Source organism: Anser cygnoides, chromosome W (assembly GCF_040182565.1).
Source record: "Anser cygnoides isolate HZ-2024a breed goose chromosome W, Taihu_goose_T2T_genome, whole genome shotgun sequence".
Classification (NCBI taxonomy): Eukaryota; Metazoa; Chordata; class Aves; order Anseriformes; family Anatidae; genus Anser; species Anser cygnoides.
In genome coordinates this window covers 16,948,380-16,965,695 of record NC_089911.1, presented here as the reverse complement: position 1 = coordinate 16,965,695, position 17,316 = coordinate 16,948,380, and the positions used below count along the sequence as shown (strand labels likewise).

Sequence of the window (17,316 nt, the reverse complement as noted above, 5' to 3'; positions counted from 1 at the left end):
GCCTCCCGCTTTTAATTTTGGGCTTAAAAAGCCTTTTCTGGGGTTAACAAGTGGGTTTGGGGGTTAAAAAGTGTTCTTTTTGGGGCGAAAAAGGGCGGTTTTGGGGGTGGGGGGGGCGGCCGCCGCCATCTTGTCCCCCTTCCCCCTCAGGGGGGCGCCGCTCCCTCACAAGATGGCGGCGGTTGCCCTCAGCCAAGATGGCGGCAGGCGCGACGTTGCCCGTCTCCAAGATGGCGGCGGGCGGGGAGGGGGGAGGAGCCAATCGCGGCGCGCGGCGGCGGGCGTTGCCATGGCAGCGGGGCGGGGCGGGACCGGGGAAGGACCAAAATGGCGGGCGTTGCCATGGCGCCCGCTGCCAGTAACCAACATGGCGCCCGTTGCCATGGCAGCGGAGCGGCGGGGAATCGGAACGGGGAGGGGGAAAAATGGCGGCGGTTGCTACGGCAACGCCCGGTTCCAAGATGGCGGGCGCGGCTTCCGGGCCTTCCGGGGGGGGGCCGCGGGGCCGGGGCGGGTTCGGGGAGGCCGGGAAGGGGCTCGGGGAGGCCGGGGACGGGCGGAGAGGCCCGGGGGGGCTCCGGGGGAGGCGATGTCGGACACTTGGAGCTCCATCCAGGCCCACAAGAAGCAGCTCGACTCGCTGCGGGAGCGGCTGCAGCGGCGGCGGAAGCAGGACCCCTTGGGTGAGGGGGACGGGGGGGGGAAGGGGGGGGCGGAGGGGGGGTCAAGGGTCAAAGTTCAGGGGGGGTTTGGGGGGGGGTCCAAGGGGATTTGGGGGGTTTGGGGGCGTCAGGGGTTAAGGGTCGGGGGGGGTTGGGGGTGAGGGGGTCAAAGTTCAGGAGGATTTCGGGGGGTTCTGGGAAATTTGGGGGGGGTTTGGGGAGTTAAGGGGGGTTCGGGGGGGATTGGGGGGTCAGGGGTTAAAGTTCAGGGGGGTTTGGGGTGTCAAAGGTCAGAGTTCAGGGGGGTTTGGGGGGGATTCAGGGGGGTTGGGAGGGGATTTGGGGGGTTGGGGGGTCAAGGGTTAAAGTTCAGGGGGGTTTGGGGGGTTTGGGGGTCAGGGGTCAAAGTTCAGGGGGCTTTGGGGGGTCAGGGGTCAAAGTTCAGGGGGATTCAGGGGGATTTGGGGGTATTTTGGGGGGTTTCAGCGGGATTCACCCCCATTTACCCCCCCTCCCCCCAGCAGCAGACCCCCGCCATGCCGCCCCCTCCCTCCCCCCCCCCTCCCCGCACCTCCAGCCCGGCCCCCCCACCCCCCTCAGGTCCCGGGGGGGGGCGGGGGGATTTTGGGGGACGGCGGGGGGTCGGGGGTCGGGGGGGGCAGCAGCCCCCCCGGGGGGGGGGAGGACCTGGCCCCCGACCCGGCGCTGGAGCGGCGCCTGCTGCTGCACCTCGCCGACCTGGCGCTGCCGCTGCCCACCGACGCCGCCGCCATCTGCCGAGCCATCGCCGCCGTGAGTGACCCGAAAATATCAATGATAGGGCGGGGCGGGGCTGAAAGGGCCGAAATCCCACCCGAAATAGAGCTGGGGGGGACCGAAAGGGGAGAAATCCCTGCCAAAATGCACCGAAGGGACCCAAAATGGCAGAAATCCCACCCAAAATGGCAGAAATCCCACCCGAAATAGAGCTGGGGGGGACCGAAAGGGCAGAAATCCCAGCCAAAATGCACCAGATGGACCCAAAGTAGCCGAAATCTCACCCAAAATGGCAGAAATCCCACCCAAAATGCACCAAAGGGACCCCAAATGGCCGAAATCCCACCCAAAATGGCAGAAATCCCAGCTAAAATGCACCAAAGGAACCCAAAATAGCTGAAATCCCACCCAAATTAGCCAAAATCCCACCCAAAATGCACCAAAGAGACACGAAATAGCCAAAATCCCACCCAAAATGGCAGAAATCCCACCCAAATTGGCAGAAATCCCACCCAAAATGCACCAAAGGGACCCAAAATGGCAGAAATCCCACCCAAAATGCACCAAAGGGACCCAAAGTAGCCGAAATCCCACCCAAAATGGCAGAAATCCCACCCAAAATGCACCAGAGGGACCCAGTGTAGCCGAAATCCCAGCCAAAATGCACCAGAGGGACCCAAAGTAGCCGAAATCCCACCCAAAATGGCAGAAATCCCAGCCAAAATGCACCAAAGGGACCCAAAGTAGCTGAAATCCCACCTAAAATGGCAGAAATCCCACCCAAAATGCACCAAAGGGACCCAAAATAGCCAAAATCCCACCCAAAATGGCAGAAATCCCACCCAAAATAGCCAAAATCCCACCCAAAATGCATCAAAGGGACACAAAATAGCCAAAATCCCACCCAAAATGGCAGAAATCCCACCCAAAATGGCAGAAATCCCACCCAAAATGCACCAGAGGGACCCAAAGTAGCCAAAATCCCACCCAAAATGGCAGAAATCCCACCCAAAATGCACCAAATGGACCCAAAGTAGCCAAAATCCCACCCAAAATGGCAGAAATCCCACCCAAAATGCACCAAATGGACCCAAAGTAGCCAAAATCCCACCCAAAATGGCAGAAATCCCACCCAAAATGCATCAAAGGGACACAAAATAGCCAAAATCCCACCCAAAATGGCAGAAATCCCACCCAAAATGGCAGAAATCCTACCCAAAATGCACCAGAGGGACCCAAAGTAGCCAAAATCCCACCCAAAATGGCAGAAATCCCACCCAAAATGCACCAAACGGACCCAAAGTAGCCGAAATCCCACCCAAAATAGCTGAAATCCCACCCAAAATACACCAAAGGGACCCAAAATCGCCAAAATCCCACCCAAAACGTACCGCAGATAACCCTAAATAATCAAAATCTCACTCAAAATACACCGAGGGGTTGCCAAAATAGTCGAAATCCCTCCCAAAATATATTTCGGGGCCACAAAGTAACCGAAATCCCACCCAAAATACAACAAAATCCCCCCAAAAACCCCCAAACCCCCCAAATTTCCCCCAAAACTCCCTGTTTCCCCCCCCCTTTAGCCTGACGCGCCAGCCGCCCCGCGCACGGTAGCCACAAATGTCTTCCAAAATCCCCCAAATCCCTCAAACAAGCCCCAAAACCCCCAAACAAAGCCCCAAAATCCCCTCCAAAAAAACCAAAAATCCCCCCAAAATCCCCCAAAAGCCCCAAAACCCCCCAAATTTCCCCCAAAACTCCCCGTTTCCCCCCCCCCCCCCCTTTCCAGCCCGACGCGCCGGCCGCCCCGCGCACGGTGGAGAGCCTCCTGCAGAAGTTCGCGGCGCAGGAGCTGATCGAGGTGCGCCGGGGGCTTCTGGCCGAAGGGCCCACCCTGGTCACCTACGCCGACCACTCCAAGCTGGCCGCCATGACCGGCGCCGAGCGGCACGGCGACGCCGACGCCGACGGCCCCGGCAGGAAACGGCGGGCGGAGCACGAGCCCGGCAGCGGCGGTGCCGGCGGCGGCGCCGGCGGCGGCCCGGGGACGGGCGCCGACGCCGGGAAGGAGGCGGCGAAGAAGTCGCGGAAGCAGGCGTCTGACGTGGACCTGGAGATCGAGAGCTTGCTCAGCCAGCAGTCCACCAAGGAGCAGCAGAGCAAGAAGGTGGGGGAGGACGGAAGCGGGGGCCATCAACCCCAAAAAGTGTTGAGGCGTGGCTTGGTGGCACCTAAGATGGCTTGGTGGCATCTAAAGGTTGAGCTTCTACCGTGAAAAAGTCAAAGGAAAGGTTGGGTTCAACCCAAAAGTCTTGAGGGACGTCTTGGTGGCACCTAAAAGGTTGAGGTTCTTACGGGTTCTACCAAGAAAAAGCTGAAGGAAGAGTTGGGTTCAACCTAAAAGGGTTGAGGGACGTCTTGGTGGCACCTAAAAGGTTGAGGTTCTTCAACATTTCTTGGTAGAACCACAAGAAAGAGTTGGGTTCAACCCAAAGGTCTTGAGGGACGTCTTGGTGGCACCTACAAGGTTGAGGTTCTTGAGGTTCTACCATGAAAACATCGAAGGAAGAGTTGGGTTCAACCCAAAAGTCTTGAGGGACGTCTTGGTGGCACCTAAAAGGTTGAGGTTCTTACGGGTTCTACCAAGAAAAAGCTGAAGGAAGAGTTGGGTTCAACCTAAAAGGGTTGAGGGACGTCTTGGTGGCACCTAAAAGGTTGAGGTTCTTGAGATTCTACCAAGTAAAAGTTGAAGAAAGAGTTGAGTTCAACCTAAAAGGGTTGAGGGACGTCTTGGTGGCACCTAAAAGGTTGAGGTTCTTGAGGTTCTAACATGAAAACATCGAAGGAAGAGCTGGGTTCAACCTAAAAGGGTTGAGGGACGTCTTGGTGGCACCTAAAAGGTTGAGATTTTTGAGGTTCTACCAGGAAAAAGTTGAAGGAAGAGTTCAATTCAACCCAAAAGTCTTGAGGAACGTCTTGGTGGTACCTAAAAGGTTGAGGTTCTTCAGGTTCTACCATGAAAACATCGAAGGAAGAGTTGGGTTCAACCTAAAAGGGTTGAGGAACATCTTGGTGGCATCTAAAAGGTTGAGGTTCTTGAGGTTCTACCATGAAAACGTCGAAGGAAGAGTTGGGTTCAACCCAAAAGTCTTGAGGGACATCTTGGTGGCACCTAAAAGGTTGAGGTTCTTACGGGTTCTACCAAGAAAAAGTCGAAGGAAGAGTTGGGTTCACCCCAAAAGTCTTGAGGGACATCACGTCTCTACAAGGCTTGAGGTTCTCGAGATGGTTTCCCCCCAAAATCTGGAGGAACGTCTTCGCGTCCCCAAAGGTTTGAGGTCCTCCTGGTCCCACCGAGCCGCGCTGACCCCAAAAAACCTGGAGGAACCCCTCCACGTCCCCAGAAGCCCCTCGAGATGCCACCGAGGCGCCTGGAGATGCCACCAGGGCGCCTCGAGATGCCACCAAGGTGCCTCGAGATGCCACCAAGGCGCCTCGAGATGCCACCAAGGCGCCTTGAGATGCCACCAAGGCTCCTCGAGATGCCACCAAGGCTCCTCGAGATGCCACCAGGGCGCCTCTTGTCCCCTTGCAGGTGAGCCAGGAGATCCTGGAGCTCCTCAACACCACCACGGCCAAGGAGCAGTCCATCGTGGAGAAGTTCCGCTCGCGGGGCCGGGCGCAGGTGCAGGAGTTCTGCGACCACGGCACCAAGGAGGAGTGCGTCAAGGCCACCGGCGCCGAGCGCCCGTGCCGCAAGCTCCACTTCCGGTGAGAGAAAACCCCCCAAAACCCCCAAAATCGTCGCTTTTCGCCCCGAAACGTCCGTCTTGGGGTGTCATCTTCTGGTGGCCCACCCCACCAGGAGGATCATCAACAAGCACACGGACGAGTCCCTGGGGGACTGCTCCTTCCTCAACACCTGCTTCCACATGGACACCTGCAAGTACGTCCACTACGAGATCGACGCCTGCGCCGAGGCCGCCGGCGAGGCCACCGCGCCGCCGGGCCGCGACCACGGCCAGGAGCTCGCCCGGCCCCAGCCCGACGCCGGCGCTGACCGACTCTTCCCGCCCCAGGTAGGAGAGACCATGGGGGGGTTGGTGGACCTCCATCAGGATGTTCTTCATCCTAAATAGCAGTTAGGATGATGGTGGACCTCCATCGGGATGTTCTTCATCCCCACAAGTAGAACCTAAGATGGTGGTGGACCTCCATCGGGATGTATCTTCATCCTAAGTTGGAGCTATGGTGGTGGTGGACCTCCATCGGGATGTTCTTCACCCCAAAAGTAGGAGCTATGATGGTGGTGGATCTCCATCGGGATGTATCTTCATCCCAAGTTGGAGCTATGATGGTGGTGGACCTCCATCGGGATGTATCGTCATCCTAAATAGCAGTTAGGATGGTGGTGGACCTCCATGGGGATGTTCTTCACCCCAAAAGTAGGAGTTAGGATGGTGGTGGACCTCCATCGGGATGTTCTTCATCCTAATCAGGAGCTATGGTGGTGGTGGTGGACCTCCATGGGGATGTTCTTCATCCCAAGTTGGAGCTATGGTGGTGGTGGACCTCCATGGGGATGTTCTTCACCCCAAAAGTAGGAGCTATGATGGTGGTGGCCCCCCATGGGGACGTTCCTCACCCCAAGTAGAACCTAAGGTGCTGGTGGCCCTCCATGGGGACGTTCCTCGCCCCACATAGAACCTAAGATGCTGGTGGCCCTCCATGGGGACGTTCCTCGCCCCAAGTAGATCCTACCATGCTGGTGGACCTCCATTAGGGTGTTCTTCACCCAAAATTGGATCTACCATTATGATGGTGGCCCTCCATGGGGACGTTCTTCACCCCAAGTAGAACCTAAGGAGCTGGTGGCCCTCCACGGGGACGTTCCTCGCCCCAAGTAGAACCTAAGGTGCTGGTGGCCCTCCACGGGGACGTTCCTCGCCCCACGTAGAACCTAAGGTGCTGGTGGCCCTCCATGGGGACGTTCCTCGCCCCACATAGAACCTAAGATGCTGGTGGCCCTCCATGGGGACGTTCCTCACCCCAAGTAGAACTTATGATGGTGGCCCTCCATTAGGGTGTTCTTCACCCAAAATTGGATCTACCATTATGCTGGTGGCCCTCCATGGGGACATTCCTCGCCCCAAGTAGAACCTAAGATGGTGGTGGCCCTCCACGGGGATGTTCCTCACCCCAAGTAGAACCTAAGGTGCTGGTGGCCCTCCATGGGGACGTTCCTCACCCCAAGTAGAATCTAAGGTGCTGGTGGCCCTCCACGGGGACGTTCCTCGCCCCAAGTAGAACCTAAGGTGCTGTTGGCCCTCCATGGGGACGTTCCTCGCCCCAAGCGGGCCCGACCCCAGTGGCCAACCTTCACCGCGGTGTCTCGGTCTCCCGCCGGCAGTGGATCTGCTGCGACATCCGCTACCTGGACGTCAGCATCCTGGGCAAGTTCGCGGTGGTGATGGCCGACCCGCCGTGGGACATCCACATGGAGCTGCCCTACGGCACGCTGACCGACGACGAGATGCGGCGCCTCAACATCCCCGTCCTCCAGGACGAGGGCTTCCTCTTCCTCTGGGTCACCGGGCGGTGAGTGGGGGGAGGGGGCCTCCTGGAGGTCCCCCCGTGGAGGTCCTCCTTGGTTGGAGGTCTTGGAGGTCCTCCTGGATTGGAGTTCTTGGAGGTTCCCCTGGAGATCCTCCTTGGTTGGAGCTCCTGGAGGTTCTCCTAGATTGGAGTTCTTGGAGGTTCTCTTGGAGGTCCTCCTTGGTTGGACCTCTTGGAGGTTCTTCTTGGAGGTCCTCCTTGGTTGGAGCTCTTGGAGGTCCTCATGGATTGGCCTTCTTGAGGTTCTCCTGGAGGTCCTCCTTGGTTGGACCTCTTGGAGGTCGTCCTGGATTGGGCCTCTTGGAGGTCCTCCTTGATTGACCTCCTCCTTTGGACCTCCTGGAGGTCCTCCTGGAGGTCCTCCCTGATTGACCTTCTTGATTGGACCTCGTGGAGGTCATCTTGGAGGTCCTCCTTGATTGACCTCCTTATTTGCACCTCCTGGAGGTCATCTTGGAGGTCCTCCTTGATTGGCCTCCTTGATTGCACCTCCTGGAGGTCCTCCTTGCTTGGACCTCTATCTTTTGGGCCTCCTGGAGGTCCTCCTTGATTGGCCTCCTTGATTGGCCTCCTGGAGGTCCTTTAGGAGGTCACACTGGATGGGCCTCCCGGAGGTCATCTTGGAGGTCCTCCTTGATTGACCTCCTTGATTGGGCCTCCTGGAGGTCCTCCATGGTTGGCCTCCTGGAGGTTCTCCTGGAGTTCCTCCTTCATTGGCCTCTGTGTTTGGGCCTCCTGGAGGTCCTCCTTGATTGACCTCCTTATTTGGACCTCCTGGAGGTCCACCTGGAGGTCCTCCTTGATTGGCCTCCTTTTTTGCACCTCGTGGAGGTCCTCCTGGAGGTCCTCCTTGATTGACCTCCTTGATTGCACCTCCTGGAGGTCATCTTGGAGGTCCTCCTTGATTGACCTCCTTGTTTGGGCCTCCTGGAGGTCCTCCTTGATTGGCCTCCTTATTTGGACCTCCTGGAGGTCATCTTGGAGGTCCTCCTTGATTGACCTCCTTGATTGCACCTCCTGGAGGTCATCTTGGAGGTCCTCCTTGATTGACCTCCTTGTTTGGGCCTCCTGGAGGTCCTCCTTGATTGGCCTCCTTATTTGGACCTCCTGGAGGTCATCTTGGAGGTCCTCCTTGATTGACCTCCTTGTTTGGACCTCCTGGAGGTCCTCCTGGAGGTCCTCCTTGGTTGGACCTCTATCTTTTGGGCCTCCTGGAGGTCCTCCTTGATTGGCCTCCTTGTTTGGGCCTCCTGGAGGTCCTCCATGGTTGGCCTCCTAGAGGTCCTCCTTGGTTGGCCTCCATTTTTGGACCTCCTGGAGGTCCTCCTTGATTGACCTCCTTGTTTGGACCTCCTGGAGGTCATCTTGGAGGTCCTCCTTGATTGACCTCCTTATTTGCACCTCCTGGAGGTCATCTTGGAGGTCCTCCTTGATTGACCTCCTTGTTTGGGCCTCCTGGAGGTCCTCCTTGATTGGCCTCCTTGGTTTGGCCTCCTGGAGGTCCTCCTTGATTGACCTCCTTATTTGCACCTCCTGGAGGTCATCTTGGAGGTCCTCCTTGATTGACTTCCTTGGTTTGGCCTCCTGGAGGTGCTTCTGGAGATCCTCCTTGATTGTTCTCCTTATTTGGACCTCCTGGAGGTCCTCCTTGATTGGCCTCCTTGTTTGGGCCTCCTGGAGGTCCTCTATGGTTGGCCTGCTGGAGGTCCTCCTTGGTTGGCCTCCATTTTTGGGCCTCTTGGAGGTCCTCCTTGATTGGCCTCCCGGATTGGACCTCCTGGAGGTCCTCCTGGAGGTCCTCCTTGATTGACCTTCTTGATTGGACCTCCTGGATGTCCTCCTGGAGATCCTCCTTGATTGGCCTCCTTATTTGGACCTCCTGGAGGTCATCTCGGAGGTCCTCCTTGATTGACCTCCTTGACTGGACCTCCTGGAGGTCATCTTGGAGGTCCTCCTTGATTGACCTCCTTGGTTTGGCCTCCTGGAGGTCCTCCTGGAGGTCCTCCTTGATTGACCTCCTTGTTTGGGCCTCCTGGAGGTCCTCTATGGTTGGCCTGCTGGAGGTCCTCCTTGGTTGGCCTCCATTTTTGGGCCTCTTGGAGGACCTCCTTGATTGGCCTCCTTGTTTACACCTCCTGGAGGTCCTCCTGGAGCTCCTCCTTGATTGACCTTCTTGATTGGACCTCCTGGAGGTCCTCCTTGATTGGCCTCCTTATTTGCACCTCCTGGAGGTCCTCCTGGAGGTCCTCCTTGATTGACCTCCTTGGTTTGGTCTCCTGGAGGTCATCTTGGAGGTCCTCCTTGATTGGCCTCCTGGAGGTCCTCCTTGATTGGCCTCCTGGAGGTCCTTTAGGAGGTCACACTGGAGGGGCCTCCTGGATGGCCTCTTGGAGGTCCTCCTTGATTGGGCCTCCTGGAGGTCCTCCTTGATTGACCTCCTTGATTGGGCCTCCTGGAGGTCCTCCTTGATTGACCTCCATTTTTGGGCCTCTTGGAGGTCCTCCTTGATTGGCCTCCTTGGTTTGGCCTCCTGGAGGTCCTCCTTGTTTGGCCTCCATTTTTGGACCTCCTGGAGCTCCTCCTTGATTGACCTCCTTGACTGGACCTCCTGGAGCTCCTCCTTGATTGGCCTCCTTATTTGGACCTCCTGGAGGTCATCTCGGAGGTCCTCCTTGATTGACCTCCTTGATTGGACCTCCTGGAGGTCCTCCTGGAGGTCCTCCTTGATCGACCTCCTTGATTGGACCTCCTGGAGGTCCTCTTGGAGATCCTCCATGGGTGACCTCCTTGATTGGACCTCCTGGAGGTCATCTTGGAGGTCCTCCTTGATTGACCTCCTTGACTGGACCTCCTGGAGGTCATCTTGGAGGTCCTCCTTGATTGACCTCCTTGGTTTGGCCTCCTGGAGGTCCTCCTGGAGGTCCTCCTTGATTGACCTCCTTGGTTTGGTCTCCTGGAGGTCATCTTGGAGGTCCTCCTTGATTGACCTCCTTGTTTGGGCCTCCTGGAGGTCCTCCATGGTTGGCCTCCTGGAGCTCCTCCTTGGTTGGCCTCCATTTTTGGACCTCCTGGAGCTCCTCCTTGATTGGCCTCCTTGATTGGACCTCCTGGAGGTCCTCCTGGAGGTCCTCCACGGTTGACCTCCACGGCTGGCCTCCGCGGAGGCCCCTCACCGCCCCCTCCCCGCAGGGCCATGGAGCTGGGCCGCGAGTGCCTCAACCTCTGGGGGTGAGTAGATCGGGGCTCCCCGTGGCTCCGCCCCCTCGCGGCCACACCCCGTTAGGCCCCGCCCCCTCGGTGACCACGCCCTCCTTGGCTCCGCCCCCCACCCCCAGGTACGAGCGGGTGGACGAGATCATCTGGGTGAAGACCAACCAGCTGCAGCGCATCATCCGCACCGGCCGCACCGGCCACTGGCTCAACCACGGCAAGGAGCACTGCCTGGTAGGCGGCCCCAAAAACCCCCCAAACGGCCCCGAAACAACCCAGGGGGAAAAAACGGCCCCTAAAGACCCCAAAACGGCCCCTAAAGACCCCAAAACGGCCCCTAAAGACCCCAAAACGGCCCCTAAAGACCCCAAAATGGCCCCTAAAGACCTCAAGAAAATAAAAGGCCCCTAAAGACCCAAAAACGGCCCCTAAAGACCCAAAAACGGCCCCTAAAGACCCAAAAACGGCCCCTAAAGACCCAAAAACGGCCCCTAAAGACCCAAAAACGGACCCAAAATGGCCCCAAAATGGACCTGAAATAACCTAGGGGGAAAAAGCGGTCTCTAAGGACCCAAAAAAGACCCCTAAAGACCCAAAATGGACCCCTAAAGACCCAAAAACGGCCCCTAAAGACCCAAAAACGGCCCCTAAAGACCTCAAGAAAAAATGCCCCTAAAGACCCCAAAATGGCCCCTAAAGACCCCAAAATGGCCCCTAAAGACCCCAAGAAAATAAAAGGCCCCTGAAGACCCAAAAACGGCACCTAAAGACCCAAAAACGGACCCAAAAGACCCAAAAACGGACCCAAAATGGACCTGAAATAACTTAGGGGGAAAAAGCGGTCTCTAAGGACCCAAAAACGGCCCCAAAGGCCCAAAAACGGCCTGTAAAGACCCAAAATGGACCCAAAAGACCCAAAAACGGACCCAAAATGGCCCCAAAATGGACCTGAAATAACCTAGGGGGAAAAAACGGCCCCTAAAGACCCCAAAACGGCCCCTAAAGACCCCAAAACGGCCCCTAAAGACCTCAAGAAAAAATGCCCCTAAAGACCCCAAAATGGCCCCTAAAGACCCCAAAATGGCCCCTAAAGACCCCAAAATGGCCCCTAAAGACCCCAAAACGGCCCCTAAAGACCCCAAGAAAAAATGGCCCTAAACACCCCAAAATGGCCCCTAAAGACCCAAAAACGGCACCTAAAGACCCAAAAATGGCACCTAAAGACCCAAACACGGCACCTAAAGACCCAAAAGCGGACCCAAAAGACCCAAAAACGGACCCAAAATGGCCCCAAAATGGACCTGAAATAACCTAGGGGGAAAAAGCGGTCTCTAAGGACCCAAAAACGGCCCCTAAACACCCAAAAACAGCCCCTAAAGACCCAAAATGGACCCCTAAAGACCCAAAAACGGCCCTGAAAGACCTCAAGAAAAAATGGCCCTAAAGACCCCAAAATGGCCCCAAAAGACCCCAGAATGGCCCCTAAAGACCCCAAAATGGCCCCTAAAGACCCCAAAATGGCACCTAAAGACCCCAAAATGGCCCCTAAAGACCTCAAGAAAATAAAAGGCCCCTGAAGACCCAAAAACGGCACCTAAAGACCCAAAAACGGCACCTAAAGACCCAAAAACAGACCCAAAATGGCCCCAAAATGGACCCAAAATGGCCCCAAAATGGACCTGAAATAACCTAGGGGGAAAAAGCGGTCTCTAAGGACCCAAAAACGGCCCCTAAAGACCCCAAAACGGCCCCTAAAGACCCCAAAACGGCCCCTAAAGACCCAAAAACGGCCCCTAAAGACCCAAAATGGACCCCTAAAGACCCAAAAACGGCCCTGAAAGACCTCAAGAAACAATGGCCCTAAAGACCCCAAAATGGCCCCAAAAGACCCCAGAATGGCCCCAAAAGACCTCAAGAAAATAAAAGGCCCCAAAATGGACCCAAAAACGGCCCCAAAATGGACCCAAAAACGGCCCCAAAATAACCTAGGGGAAAAAAGTGGTCTCTAAAGACCCCAAAACGGCCCCCAAACACCCCAAAATGGACCCAAAGTAACCTAGGAAAAAAAACAGCCCCTAAAGACCCAAAAACGGCCCCTAAAGACCCCAAAATGGACCCAAAATAACCTAGGGGAAAAAAATGGTCTCTAAAGACCCCAAAACGGCCCCTAAAGACCCCAAAACGGACCCCTAAAGACCCCAAAATGGACCCCAAAATGGCCCTGAAATAACCTAGGAGGAAAAGTGGCCCCTAAAGACCCGAAAATGGCCCCAAAATACCCCAAAATGGACCCCCCAAAACGCCAAAACAGCCCTAAAATACCCCAGAAAAAGAAAATGGCCTCTGAAGACCCCGAAATACCCCAAAATGGACCCCAAAATCCCCCAAATGGCCCCAAAAGAACCAAAATGGCCCCCCAAAATAAAATGGCCCCAAAACACCCCAAAAAGACCCCAAAATCGACACCAAAAGACCCCAAAATCGACGCCAAAAAGACCCCAAAATCGACGCCAAAAAGACCCCAAAATCGACGCCAAAAAGACCCCAAAATGGACCCAACCCCCGCCAAAACTGACCCAAACCCCTTTGAGACGACCCCAAAACTGCCAGAAATCCCCCTAAATGACCCCAAAACGGCCCCAAATCCCCCAAAACGGCCCCAAACCCTCTGGAGATGCCCCAAACCCCCCGAAACGGCCCCGAACCCCCTTGAGGCGCCCCAAACCCCCCCAAAACGGCCCCAAATCCCCCAAAACGGCCCCAAATCCCCCCAAAACGGCCCCAAACCCTTTCGAGATGGCCCTAAACCCCCCGAAACGGCCCCAAACCCCTTCGAGACGCCCCAAATCCCCCTCAAAAGGCGCCGAACCGCCCCAAAACGACTCCAAATCCCCCAAAACGACCCCAAATCCCCCCCCAAACGGCCCCAAACCCCCCCCAAAACGGCCCCAAACCCCCCCCAAAACGGCCCCAAACCCTTTCGAGATGCCCCAAATCCCCCCAAAACGGACCCAAACCCCCCCAAAACGGCCCCGAACCCTTTCGAGATGCCCCAAATCCCCCCAAAACGGCCCCAAATCCCCCCAAAACGGCCCCAAACCCTTTCGAGACGCCGCAAACCCCCTGAAACGGCCCCAAATCCCCCAAAACAGCCCCAAATCCCCCAAAACGGCCCCAAACCCCCCCAAAACGGCCCCAAACCCCCCCAAAACGGCCCCAAACCCCCCCAAAACGGCCCCAAATCCCCCAAAACGGCCCCAAACCCCCCCAAAACGGCCCCAAACCCTTTCGAGACGCCGCAAACCCCCTGAAACGGCCCCAAATCCCCCAAAACAGCCCCAAATCCCCCAAAACGGCCCCAAACCCCCCCAAAACGGCCCCAAACCCCCCCAAAACGGCCCCAAACCCCCCCAAAACGGCCCCAAATCCCCCAAAACGGCCCCAAACCCCCCCAAAACGGCCCCAAACCCCCCCAAAACGGCCCCAAACCCCCCCAAAACGGCCCCAAACCCTTTCGAGACGCCGCAAACCCCCCGAAACAGCCCCAAACCCCCCAAAACGGCCCCAAATCCCCCAAAACGGCCCCAAATCCCCCAAAACGGCCCCAAACCCCCCCAAAACGGCCCCAAACCCCCCCAAAACGGCCCCAAACCCCTTTGAGACGCCGCAAACCCCCCGAAACGGCCCCGAACCCCCTTGAGGCGCCCCAAACCCCCCCAAACGGCCCCAAATCCCCCCCCAAAACGGCCCCAAACCCTTTCGAGACGCCGCAACCCCCCCGAAACAGCCCCAAACCCCCCAAAACGGCCCCAAATCCCCCCAAAACGGCCCCAAATCCCCCCAAAACGGCCCCAAATCCCCCCAAAACGGCCCCAAACCCCCCCAAAACGGCCCCAAACCCCCCCAAAACGGCCCCAAACCCCCCAAAACGGCCCCAAACCCCCCAAAACGGCCCCAAATCCCCCAAAACGGCCCCAAACCCCCCCGAGACGCCCCAAATCCCCCCAAAACGGCCCCAAATCCCCCCAAAACGGCCCCAAACCCTTTTGAGACGCCGCAAACCCCCTGAAACGGCCCCAAATCCCCCCAAAACGGCCCTGAACCTCCTCGAGACGCCCCAACCCCCCCCCAAAACGGCCCCAAATCCCCCAAAACGGCCCCGAACCCCCCCGAAACGGCCCCAAATCCCCCCCAAAACGGCCCCAAATCCCCCCCAAACGGCCCCAAATCCCCCCAAAACGGCCCCAAACCCCTTCGAGACGCCCCAAATCCCCCTCAAAAGGCGCCGAACCGCCCCGAAACGACCCCAAATCCCCCGAAACGACCCCAAATCCCCCCCAAATGGCCCCAAATCCCCCAAAACGGCCCCAAATCCCCCCAAAACGGCCCCAAACCCCTTCGAGACGCCCCAAATCCCCCTCAAAAGGCGCCGAACTGCCCCCAAACGGCCCCAAATCCCCCCCAAACGGCCCCAAACCCCCCAAAACGGCCCCAAATCCCCCCAAAACGGCCCCAAATCCCCCCAAAACGGCCCCAAATCCCCCCAAAACGGCCCCGAACCCCCTGGAAACGCCCCAAATCCCCCTCAAAAGGCGCCAAACCGCCCCAAAACGGCCCCAAACCCCCCCAAAATGGCCCCAAACCCTTTCGAGACGCCGCAAACCCCCCGAAACAGCCCTGAACCCCCTCGAGACGCCCCAAACCCCCCCAAAACGGCCCCAAACCCCCCCAAACGGCCCCAAACCCTTTCGAGACGCCCCAAATCCCCCTCAAAAGGCGCCGAACCGCCCCGAAACGACCCCAAATCCCCCCAAAACGGCCCCAAATCCCCCCAAAACGGCCCCAAACCCTTTTGAGACGCCGCAAACCCCCCGAAACGGCCCCAAACCCCCCCAAAACGGCCCCAAACCCCCCCAAAACGGCCCCAAACCCCCCCAAAACGGCCCCAAACCCCCCCAAAACGGCCCCAAACCCCCCCAAAACGGCCCCAAACCCTTTCGAGACGCCGCAAACCCCCTGAAATGGCCCCAAATCCCCCAAAACAGCCCCAAATCCCCCAAAACGGCCCCAAACCCCCCCAAAACGGCCCCAAACCCCCCCAAAACGGCCCCAAACCCCCCCAAAACGGCCCCAAATCCCCCAAAACGGCCCCAAACCCCCCCAAAACGGCCCCAAACCCTTTCGAGACGCCGCAAACCCCCTGAAACGGCCCCAAATCCCCCAAAACAGCCCCAAATCCCCCAAAACGGCCCCAAACCCCCCCAAAACGGCCCCAAACCCCCCCAAAACGGCCCCAAACCCCCCCAAAACGGCCCCAAATCCCCCAAAACGGCCCCAAACCCCCCCAAAACGGCCCCAAACCCCCCCAAAACGGCCCCAAACCCCCCCAAAACGGCCCCAAACCCTTTCGAGACGCCGCAAACCCCCCGAAACAGCCCCAAACCCCCCAAAACGGCCCCAAACCCCCCAAAACGGCCCCAAATCCCCCAAAACGGCCCCAAATCCCCCAAAACGGCCCCAAATCCCCCAAAACGGCCCCAAACCCCCCCAAAACGGCCCCAAACCCCTTTGAGACGCCGCAAACCCCCCGAAACGGCCCCGAACCCCCTTGAGGCGCCCCAAACCCCCCCAAACGGCCCCAAATCCCCCCCCAAAACGGCCCCAAACCCTTTCGAGACGCCGCAACCCCCCCGAAACAGCCCCAAACCCCCCAAAACGGCCCCAAATCCCCCCAAAACGGCCCCAAACCCCCCCAAACGGCCCCAAATCCCCCCCAAACGGCCCCAAATCCCCCCAAAACGGCCCCAAATCCCCCCAAAACGGCCCCAAACCCCCCCAAAACGGCCCCAAATCCCCCAAAACGGCCCCAAATCCCCCAAAACGGCCCCAAATCCCCCAAAACGGCCCCAAATCCCCCAAAACGGCCCCAAATCCCCCCAAAACGGCCCCAAACCCTTTTGAGACGCCGCAAACCCCCTGAAACGGCCCCAAATCCCCCAAAACGGCCCCAAACCCCCTTGAGATGCCCCAAACCCCCCGAAACGGCCCCGAACCCCCTCGAGACGCCCCAAATCCCCCTCAAAAGGCGCCGAACCGCCCCGAACCGACCCCAAATCCCCCCAAACGGCCCCAAACCCCCCCAAACGGCCCCAAATCCCCCCCAAACGGCCCCAAATCCCCCCAAAACGGCCCCAAATCCCCCCAAAACGGCCCCAAACCCCCCCAAAACGGCCCCAAATCCCCCAAAACGGCCCCAAATCCCCCAAAACGGCCCCAAATCCCCCAAAACGGCCCCAAATCCCCCAAAACGGCCCCAAATCCCCCCAAAACGGCCCCAAACCCCCCCGAGACGCCCCAAATCCCCCTCAAAAGGCGCCGAACCGCCCCGAAACGACCCCAAATCCCCCCAAACGGCCCCAAATCCCCCCGAGGCGCCCCCAACCACCCCAAAACCCCGCTAAAACCCCCCGATTTTTTTATTCCCCCCTCCAGGTCGGGGTGAAAGGAAACCCCCAAGGCTTCAACCGGGGCTTGGACTGCGACGTCATCGTGGCCGAGGCGAGTCGACGCGCCCCAAAAAAAAACCCCAAAAGCCCCAAAATCCTATAAATTAACCCCGAATCCCCTCTTTAGGTCCGCTCCACCAGTCACAAACCCGATGAGATCTACGGGATGATCGAGCGCCTCTCCCCCGGCACCCGCAAAATCGAGCTTTTCGGGCGACCCCATAACGTCCAGCCCAACTGGTGAGCGACCCTATAAATTTTTCGGACCCCCCCCCGTGCCCGTTGAACTCTTTTTTAGGGTTTTTAACCAAAAACGCCCCTTTTTGCCCCAGGATCACCTTGGGGAACCAGCTGGACGGGATCCACCTGCTCGACCCCGATGTGGTGGCGCAGTTCAAGCAGCATTACCCCGACGGGATCATCTCGAAACCCAAAAACATGTGAAAAAACAAAAAAAAGGAGAAGTTTAGGGCGGGCTTTTTGGGGCGAATTTTAATAAATTCGGGGCGGAGGAGCGGCCGTTTTTCGATCGCTTCCGGGGTTTTTAGGGTGCGGGGTTTGGG

General features: G+C 58.1%; 1 protein-coding gene across 1 annotated transcript; it reads left to right on the top strand.

Annotated features, from left to right (window-relative positions):
* Positions 1 to 508: 508 nt before the first annotated feature.
* On the top strand, positions 509 to 17,267 carry LOC136788799 (N6-adenosine-methyltransferase catalytic subunit-like). Its single transcript, XM_066987482.1, is given in 13 exon segments — positions 509 to 683; positions 719 to 723; positions 1,190 to 1,269; positions 1,271 to 1,454; positions 3,211 to 3,588; positions 5,017 to 5,192; positions 5,287 to 5,500; positions 6,832 to 7,019; positions 10,227 to 10,265; positions 10,373 to 10,481; positions 16,740 to 16,805; positions 16,881 to 16,993; positions 17,086 to 17,267. Coding segments are annotated over 13 exon segments (1,758 nt in total). The 5' UTR covers positions 509 to 589; the 3' UTR covers positions 17,198 to 17,267.
* Positions 17,268 to 17,316: the final 49 nt, after the last annotated feature.